The sequence below is a fragment of the Phocoena phocoena genome, chromosome 3 (assembly GCF_963924675.1).
Source record: "Phocoena phocoena chromosome 3, mPhoPho1.1, whole genome shotgun sequence".
Taxonomy (NCBI): domain Eukaryota; kingdom Metazoa; phylum Chordata; class Mammalia; order Artiodactyla; family Phocoenidae; genus Phocoena; species Phocoena phocoena.
Window position 1 is genome coordinate 172,480,021 of NC_089221.1, and position 9,982 is coordinate 172,490,002.

General features: G+C 66.8%; 1 protein-coding gene across 1 annotated transcript; it reads left to right on the forward strand.

The window, feature by feature from the left end:
* Window positions 1–1,526: 1,526 nt before the first annotated feature.
* Window positions 1,527–9,374, forward strand: MEX3D (mex-3 RNA binding family member D). Its single transcript, XM_065875140.1, has 2 exons — window positions 1,527–2,130; window positions 7,990–9,374. Exons 1-2 carry the CDS (start codon window positions 1,527–1,529, stop codon window positions 9,372–9,374), a joined length of 1,989 nt encoding a protein of 662 aa, XP_065731212.1.
* The last annotated feature ends 608 nt before the right edge of the window (window positions 9,375–9,982 follow it).

A 9,982-nucleotide genomic window follows, 5' to 3' on the forward strand; every position in this document is an offset into this window, starting at 1 on the left:
CTTCGTTGCAGTGCGTGGTCTTCTCATTGCAGTGGCTTCTCCTGTTTCAGAGCACAGGCTCTAGGCGCAGGGGCTCAGTAGTTGTGGCTCGCAGGCTCAGTAGTTGTGGCAAACCGGCTTAGTTGCTCTGCGGCATGTGGGATCTTTCCCCACCAGGGCTGGAATCGGTGTCCCCTGCATTGGCAGGCGGATTCTTAACCACTTCGCCACCAGGGAAGTCCCTGAACATGAGTTATAATGAAGTAATTAATACTTCCGAGCGAGCATTCAAGCACACAAAAGAGAAGTCCAAGACCTTAAGAGAGGAACTGGGGTTCCTTAAGAGGGGGGGGGCACCTGCCAGGGAAGACAGAGTTCGTGAAGAGAGGTGACGAACTCTGGGCCATCCAGTCGTGGACAGCTGTGGCCGAAGGACTCCATGGGGTGGGGGGCAGGTACCCAGGTCGGGTGAGGATGGCAGTGGACCAGGTGAGAGGTCAGTGCTGGACAAAAGGGGCGGGCTGCCCCCTCTCTCACCCAAAGAGCCCATGCAATTGGCCTGAGGTCCCGCAGCCAAGCAGGGACTAGGCCCCGGGTCCCCTGCGGGACCCGGTAGGACAACCTGGGTGGGGTAGATCCCAGCCCATCCATTCACCAAAAGAAATCCCACAGGGGGAAACCGGACGGCTCCTTCGCCCCAAAGGAAAAAAGAAGGCCCTGAAAGGCCGCTGGAGGAAGGGCCACCGGGACAGGTTGGCTTTAGGCGTGGGCACGCTAGGCTGCTCTCTGAGCATTAGAGGGCGGTGCTCACGTCCGAGGGCTCTGGCGGGTAGAAACCAGCCCAAGCCGGGAAGCACCACCACGTGGCGCGATCTCGGCTCGGGGCACTCTCCCGGGATGGGGGATGTGGGTGCCCGAGACCTCTCGGGGGGGGCCCTAGGGGCCAGGTGCGTGCGGGGATCGCGCGGGGGAAGGGGGGCGGAGCCTGGAGGCCAGCCCTGGCCCTAGGGGCCTCGGGGGAGGGACACCGGCCCAGAGGCAAGGACTGGGGCGGGGCGCCTTCGCGCCCCCAGGGCCCGGGCCGCCTCGGGCACCTACCTGCGGCCGCGCCCGCACGTGCCACAGCGCCCGGCCCGCCCCAAAGCCCGTGGCGGGGGGTGGCCGCGCCACGTGACCGCCCCTCCCGTCCCGCGCGTGCGCCCTGCCCGGCGCCCCATTGTTGGCGGCAGCCGCGTCACGGGGGCGGGGCCGGGGCGGGGCGGCCGGCGGCCGGAGGGAGGCGGCGGGAGGGCGGAGGGAAGGAGCGTCCGCGCCGCCGCCGCCGCCGCCGCCGAGGAGCCGACACCGCCGCCGCCTAGAAGCAAGCCGAGCCGCGCCGCGCCGCCGCCGCCCGCGCCCGAGCAGCCCCGCCGCCGCCCCGCCCCGCCGCTGGATGCCGGCGGCCGGCGGCCGAGCTCCCAGAGGCGGAGGGCGGCGGCGCGGGCGGCGGCGGCGGGGGCGGCCGGCGGCCGAGAGGCGGGAGCGCGGGCCGGAGCGCTAGCGCCGCCATGCCTAGCTCCACCGGACAGCCCGACGGCGGCGGGGGCAAGCGCAGCGGCGGACCCGGGGCGGCGGCCGGGGGGGACCCCAGCCCGGGCCCCCCGCCGCCGCCGCCGCCGCCCCCGCCCGAGGGCGCCGAGGAGGCCGCGCCTGCGCCCCGGCCGCCGCCCGAGCCCGACGACGCGGCCGCCGCGCTGCGCTTGGCCCTGGACCAGCTCTCAGGGCTCGGTCTGGGGGGCGCGGGCGACCAGGACGAGGAGGGGGCGGCCGCGGGCGGCGGGGACGGAGCGGTGGCGGCGGCGCGAGGCGCAGACTGCGGGGCCGCGGCGGAGCCCGCGCCCCCCGACGGGCCCGAGGCGGGCGCGCCCGGGGTGGCCGTGGCCCCCGGCCCGCTGCCGCTGCTGGAGCCCGACGTGAGCCCCCCGCCGCCGCCTCGGCCATCGCCGCCCGACGTGTTCGCGGGCTTCGCGCCCCACCCCGCGGCCCTGGGTCCCCCGACGCTGCTGGCCGAGCAGATGAGCGTGATCGGCAGCCGCAAGAAGAGCGTGAACATGACCGAGTGCGTGCCCGTGCCCAGCTCCGAGCACGTCGCCGAGATCGTGGGTCGCCAGGGTGAGTGGCCGCCGTCGGGGGCGCCTCCCCGGGGGTCCCCTCGCGGCTCGCCCCAGGAGGGGCCACCCAGCCCAGCCCGCGGCTGGACACCAGACCCCGGCCACGCCCCGCGTGGGCTCGGGCCTCGGTGGCCGCCTGTGTGCCTTTGTCCTGCCGCTGGCCGCGGGAGAAAGTTGGGCGCAGCCCGCGCTCCTCCCCTCGGCGTTCCGGCCCCGCTGCCGCCTTTGTCTGGGCGCCTGCAGCCGGGAAAGGCCCCTGCGTGCAGCTCACTGCCCGGGCCCTGGGCCGCCACTGGTGGCATCCCGGGGATAAGGGGGCCGGGCTGGGCAGTGCCCGCTCCACACCCAAAACTGGCACGGGGCGGGTTCGCTCGGGTTTGGGGGGTCGCTGGGGCTAGGGGCGCGGGCGCTCCGGCAGTGTCGAGATAAGTTTGGCGGCACAGAGAGGGTGCATCGAGACTTGCCAGCCTGGGCACCCTGCTGGGGATGGGGAGCAGGACAGGATGAGAGAGGATCCCTACCGGGCTCTCCGCCCCCAGTCAGGGATTTGGGGGATGCACAAGGACCCCCCCCGTAAAAGCCACTTTTGGGGTCCTGCCCCACAGCCCTCCCCTGGCCAGGTGGCCAGCAACAGACCCAGGGTGTGCGGGTCCCGGAGCGGCATTGTCGGAGTGTCCCTGTGGCTGCCCCATTGTTCTCTTTGTTAGAGAGCCAGGCTGAGATTTGCAGGGTGACATCAGGCCGGCGGCCGCTCATTGGCCCTGGAGCTGCGGGGCGGGCGGGCTGGAGGGTGGTGGGCAGTGCCCGGCCCAGCACACACCCACCCACCCTGTTAGCTGCCTGCCCACCAGCCTCAACTTTCTTGCCTTCCTGCCCGCACCTCCGGGCTCCCTGCTGCACAGCCAGGTTCTAGAACTTGGGGTGGGGCCTGGGCGGGGCTTGAGGTGGGGCTAGGGGTCCCTGCCTCTGGACCCTCAGTAACAGGAGCTAGAGAAGGGTGTTGAGAGGCTTGAGTCTCAAGGTGACCTGTCGTCCTAAGTGCCACGAGCAGAGGACCGCAGGGATGCCTTGGACACCGCTCTCTACTAGTTCTGGGTGGGTGGGGCCAGGGGGTAGCAAGCCCTCTGGCTTCGGGCCCAGGTACGTTCAGTCATTCATTTGTCCTCCCCATGTGTGGACACAAGGAGGACCAGGCGTGGTGCTGGGCCCGGGGACCCGCTGTTAGGAATGGGAGCCGGGGGGAGGGGGACCCGTAAACCGTTCTCTGGGCCCTGCGGCTACCGGCAGGCACCACGAGACCACGACCGGACGTTTCCCCTCTGCCACCCAGTTGCCTCCTTCCTATTCAGGTCATCACCTTCTGCCGCCCCTGTCCCCAGTAACCTCACTGGGACCTGTAACAAGACAGCTGCTTCCCAGCTGAGTGTCCAGGAGCCTGTGGAGACTGAGGCTGGGGGCTGTCACCCGAGGTCACGAGACTGATCCACCTGGTGGTGGAGCCTGAGGACAAGTCCCATGTGAATGCGCGTGTCGGCCCCCCGGGGGTGCGGGCCGCAAGCAGGGGGCACCGATCCCTGGCCTACATGCTGAGCAGTCTGGTGGCTGGGTCGCCAGGCTCCACACTGACCACTGGTACCGCGTGTCCCTCTGGTACCCGCTGGTACCCAGGGTATCAGCCTGGGTTCCTGCGGATGGCAGACAGCAAGGCAGGCTCTGGGGGTCCCTGGGCCCTGACAGCTCTCCCTGCAGACTAGGGTGGCCCTGTGACTCTGAGCACAAGATCCCCTCTCTGTGGCAGGGGGGAGAGCAGCTCCCTTGTCTTGGGGATTCTCAAGCCAGTTGCTGGTTCTTATCCCAGCACCGGGCCGGCACACTGTAGCCACCCCATGAGTGGGGTGCAGGGCACCAGGGAGGAGAGTACGAATGCCAGGACAGGTTGGCAACTGCAGCAGCCCTTGTGTCTCCCTACTCTAGAAGCATCTGTGGCTCCCAGTTTCTGCCACCAGTTCTCAAGCACAGCCTGGAGGACTCTGTGCTCTTCCTCCGGTTACCCACCCCGCTGTCCACCCTGTGTGTCCCTGGACGTGGAACCTGTCCCCTGCTGTCCCTAGGGCAAGGGGCACGGCCTACCCTGAACTTATTATTTTCTGTCTGACCCCAGGCCCACGGCCACCCCCTTCTCTGGAGTGCAGGGTCAGGAGGTTCACCTGCCCGACCTCCTGTGCTGACGAGAGCCACAGACCCGGGCTCGCCCTTTCCTGGACACCCCCTTGCTGCTCTGTGAGCCTTGGTTTTCTCAGCCCTGAAATGGGTCCATGCACCTTCTGGGCACAGGCAGGAGATTATAGCCCCTGCGTTGCTCTCTCCTCTCGGAGGCCGAGGGGCCCAGAAGGTGCCCTGGACCCACTGAGAGGCAGCCTCAACCTGCCCTGAGGTGTCCCCCAGAGAGGATCCTGCAGCCTCGGGGCACAGACGGGGAGGGAGAGGCTGCAGGAGCGGAGGTGCCGCCAGAGCTGGTCGGCAGGGCCCAGATATGAGCCCTAGTCTCCTGGCTCTTCCTGCCCTGCAGGGAGCAGGGGTGAGTCAGGAGAGAACCTTCCACCTTCCAAAGCTCCAGGGTTGGGGGTGGTGGGGAGGTGGCCCCCTTCCACAAACAGGAAAAGTGGAAACTCAGAAGGGGCGGTGGAGAGCCTGTCACCCCAGCTGGTCATCAAATGTCAGGGGGCTGGCGCCCAGTTCCTTCTGAGACCCTCCCCTGCGCCCCCCGCCTTGCTGCCTTTGCCCCAGTTGGCAGAATGGCCGTGGGTGGGGTGGCCGGGGTTGGGTCTTCAGAGCCAGGCCTGGGTCTGCAGCACACTCGGCTCACGGTCGGGAGCGAGTGACCTGCCAGCCAGCCAGGGTCCCTTCCATCATCCCTCGCTCGCTGTTCTCTCCCTTGTGCGGGGCCCCACCCCTGTGGGACGCTGCAGGCCTGTCGGGGGCCCCTGCCTTGACGTTCTTACCTACCCACTGGGGGGCGTAGGAAGAACGGGGCCCCCGGGTGGCAGGTCACACCCTTCCGTGCCTGCACGGGGCTTTCCCTGGCCCTGTTTCACAGGTGAGCCAGCTTTGCCCCCAGACACCGTACTGTGACTCAGCCCCGCCCTGGGGACAGCACCCTGCTGTGTTGGGAGTGGCAGTATATCGGGCTGACTTGTCCCAGCCCTGGCCTGCTGGAACTCTGTCCCTGCTGTCCCCTTAGCCAGCGGTGCTCCCCGGGCACGCAGCCTCCTCCCCAGGGCGGCCCTTCAGCTCCCCGCACACGGCCTTGAGGTTCCCTTGATAAGTGTGGCCTGTGGTCACCACGTGGGCTCCTTTGGAGCAGAGCCCGTGTGGCCTGGTTCCCTGAATGCCCAGTGCAGGGGTGCCTGGACCCCAGTACAGGGTCACGAGCAATGGGAAGCAGGGCTGCCTGCATCTAGGCCCCCCGTGGGGACCCTTGGCCCTGCCCCTCTTGAGGAGGGTTCGGCTGCCACAGGGTGGGGCCTGCTGGGGCCTGGGGCAGTCAGCCACCTTCCCCGGTTATCTGAGTTGGAATCCTGGGGCAGGGCCCGGGAAGCTGCATTTCTGCTGCACCCACCAGTTGGCGGTAGCCCCAAGGGTCACTCCTGGAAACCCAATTTCCTGCCTTGTGCAGTTCCACTCCCCCCCCCCGCCCCGCCAAGCTCTGCCACCTCTCAGGGTCTTAGCGTGGGTGGGGTTTGGGGGATAGTGGATGTCACAGCTGAAGTCTAGATGGTTAATTGGGCTCTACTTGGCCACTGAGGCCTCCATCCAAGGCTGCTCTCTGGGTCAGAGCAGGATGGGGGCCGGCAAGCGGGAAGCTGCAGGGTCCTTCCCCAGCCCTGACCTGCCCAGGGGTCCCTTCCCCACCGAGGCTCCCCCATGAGGACAGGCACCGGTCTGGGGCCACTCTCCAGTCTGTGGCCGGTCGGGTCCTGCCCCAAACCTGTGAGGCTGGGTGTGTTTCTGCCCTCCTTTGGCAGGTGAGGAAACTGAGGCATGGATGGTCCCTTGAGTGCCCAGGGCAGTCCCAGTCTGCCGGCCCTTACAACACAGTCCCCCAGCCTCGGGGAGTCCAGAAAGTCAGACTTAGGGTGTGAGGAGAAACTCTGAGAAGTGTGTGCTGGGGCCTGGCCCAGCATAGTCAGAGCGGGTTTCCTGGAAGAGAGGGTGCCGGGCTGTGATGTGATGCAGAGAAGGGAGAGGACGGTGGGGTGCAGCAGTGAGGATGACGTGACAAATGGGAAAGGTCAGGCGCAGGGGAACTGCAGGAGGGGCCTCCCCAGCCAAGTGGGGAGGAGACCATCCAGGCAGGAGTGGAGGCAGCCCAGGTCAGCAGCCACCGACGGGGAGGACACCGGGTGCAGTGGGGATGGCTGGGGGCCAGGACGCGAGGCCGGGAGATGGGAGGAAAGCAGTGTCTCCCTGGGAGATTTCAGACCCCCACTCAGCTGGCCCCCTTTTATTCAGCCATGGATGGGGGGCTCCTGCCCTCTTTGCCTCCTCACCTCTTTGTGCTGGGGGTGAGGCTGCCCCCCGCCCAGGCCCCGTGTCTCTGACTTCCTTGGCTGCAGGCAGACGGCTCGTCCCGCTAACTTTGTATTTTCCCTCGCTGAGAAGTTAGCCACGCTGTTATACCGCTCAATGCCGCCCTCTGTTTGCACTGCAACAATATCCCTGTGTCCCTCTGGCGTCCCCAGAACTTGGGGGTGGGGGGTCCTCCCAGACTCCTGGGTCCGGACTCAAGATGTGTCAGAAGGCCCCTGGGTGGGGGGGTGGGTGTCAGGGCCCCGGGCCAGCCACGCCTGGTGTTTAGATGTCTCAGGGGCAGCTTCCAGTCGACCTCAGGAGGGCCGCCTAGGTGGTGGGAGAGGCACCCAGTCAAAGAACCTGCTCGACTGACCCTCTCCCCAACGGCCACCCTGGCCCCCTTCCGCAGGGTCAGCCCCCTAGCCCAGCCCAGCCCAGGCAGCAAAGATGAAGCCACAAGGTCGTGTCCCCGAGCTTCCCCTCAGAGGCTGGGACCACTGAGGGCCTTTGGAGGCGTCCTGATATGGGGCCCAGGATCTGCTCTTGGGGGAGGGTCACATGGTCAGGAAGAATTCGTAGGCCATTTCCACAATCCGAGCCTCAGTTTCCCCTCCTGTCAGGGAGTTGGTGTTGGAGGGTCTGCATTAGTGTCCTAGATCTGGTAAAATGAACTGGATGGCTTGAAACTATAGAAATGAACCCTCACAGTTCTGCAAGGTGGAAATCAGGGTGTGGGCAGGACCATGCTCCCTCCAGGGGAGAACCTGTTCCAGCCTCTCCCCGGGCTTCTGGTGGTACTGACAGGCCTTGGCGTTCCTGGGCTTGTGTCTGTCTCACTCCAACCCTGGGCTCCGTCTTCACAGGGCCATCTTCTCTTGTGTCTTTACATGTCCCTCCTCTATAGTGACACTGGTCTTTGGATTCAGGGCCGCCCTAATCCAGCATGCCCTCACCCTAACTAATTACATCTGCAAAGACGTTATTTCCAAATAAGGTCACATTCTGACATTCCAGGTGGACATGGATTTGGGGGGACGCCTTTCAACCTAAAACAGGGTCCCTCCTTGCCTTTGGGACAATCCCCCTGTTACAGAGCCAGGGGTTGCAGGACCAGAGTGGACACTGACGCCCAAGGTTGGAGGGAGGGACGCCGAGTGCCTGAGATCACAGCCCGAAGGTGGGGCCTCCTAACCCAGCGCACTGGCTGGCCCCTGCAGCTGCTGCCCAGGAGGGGCTGTCCTGGGGAGGGGTCCCTGCCCTCACTGTGTCTCCCCCTCCCCCACCACAGGGTGCAAGATCAAGGCTCTGCGCGCCAAGACGAACACGTACATCAAGACACCGGTGCGTGGGGAGGAGCCGGTCTTTATCGTGACCGGCCGCAAAGAGGACGTGGAGATGGCCAAGCGTGAGATCCTGTCGGCCGCCGAGCACTTCTCCGTGATCCGCGCCACGCGCAGCAAGGCAGGCGGGCTGCCCGGTACCGCGCAGGGCCCGCCCAACCTGCCGGGACAGACCACCATCCAGGTGCGCGTGCCCTACCGCGTGGTGGGGCTGGTGGTGGGCCCCAAGGGCGCCACCATCAAGCGCATCCAGCAACGGACGCACACGTACATCGTGACGCCCGGGCGCGACAAGGAGCCGGTGTTTGCTGTGACGGGCATGCCCGAGAACGTGGACCGGGCGCGCGAGGAGATCGAGGCCCACATCACGCTGCGCACGGGAGCCTTCACTGACACTGGCCCCGACAGCGACTTCCACTCCAACGGCACCGACGTCTGCCTGGACCTGCTCGGGGCAGCCGCGGGCCTCTGGGCCAAGGCCCCCAACCCGGGCCGCCGGCCCCCCGCGCCCACGGCCAGCCTCCGGGGGGACGCTGCTCTGGGCACCCCGGGGGGCCCCGAGGCCTTCTATGCGGGCGGCCGAGGGGGGCCGACCATCCCGGTGCCGGACGCGGACCCCACCAGCCCCTACGGCACCTCGGGCAACGGAGGCTTCACCTTCGGTGGGGACGGTCCGGGGGCCCCCGCGGGGCCACCCGCCCCCGAGGACTGCGACTTCGGCTTCGACTTCTTGGCGCTGGACCTGACCGTGCCCACCGCGGCCACCATCTGGGCGCCCTTTGAGCGGGCCCCGCCCCTGCCCGCCTTCAGCGGCTGCGCCGCCGTCAACGGGGCCCCCGCGCCGCCCGCCCCGGGCGCCCGGCGCAGCAGCGGGGCTGGCACACCGCGACACTCGCCCACGCTGCCCGAGCCCGGCGGCCTGAGCCTGGAGCTCCCGCTGGCCCGCCGCGCTGCACCCGACCCGGTGGGCGCCCTGCCCTGGCGGCCCCCGCAGGGCTCCCTGGCATCCTTCTCGAGCAGCGCCAGCTTCTCCACGGCCACTTCGCTGCCCGGCAGCTCCTCGGCCTCCTCGTGCCCCGCGCTGGACTCGAGCGCCTCGGAGAGTGGCCGCAAGCCCCAGGCGGCCCCGGCCCCCAACGCCCCCGCCTCCGCCTCCGCGGCCGTGGCGCGGGAGTGCGTTGTGTGTGCAGAGGGTGAGGTGATGGCCGCGCTGGTGCCCTGCGGCCACAACCTCTTCTGCATGGACTGCGCCGTCCGCATCTGCGGCAAGAGCGACCCCGAGTGCCCAGCCTGCCGCACACCTGCCACCCAGGCCATTCATATCTTTTCCTAGCCGGTCACCTCGCCGCGCCCGCGGCCCTCAGGGCCCGTCCACGGACGCGGGGTGGGTGCCCAGGGCCGGGTGGGGAGGAAGGGGAGGGGGTGGGCGGGGTGAGCGGTGGGCTGGCCAGTGTTTACAGACGAGCTTTAACTCCAGTCCCAAGCGTGGAGACAGCGACCCGGCGGCCCAGCGACACCTCAGTTCTTAACAAATGACAGTATTGAGTCGACAGGTTAAAATAAACCGGAGAGAAAAGGCCTGCTTGCACTTTTTATTTAAGACACCTCCCCCCCTCCCCAGGGTGATCTTTTTAAGGAAAAAAAAAAAACACGATTTTTACAACTCTCCCAGTTGTCCTTTTGTACGTAGCTGATATCGATTTGACAGTGTTTGTTTTCCCACGGCCTCAACCTCTGCAGAAACTTCCAGAAGGACGGCTCCCTTTTTGGGGCCAACTGGTTACCCTTTAGTATGTAAGCCGCGCGCAGGCTGGAGGGGGGCGGGGGGAGGGGGCGTCCAGAACTTTTTTTTTTTTTAATTATTAATCCTTTTTCTGCTGTGGTTTCTGTTGACCGTTTTTTAATTTTTTTGTTTTTTTAAACTTTTACTTTTTACCTCTT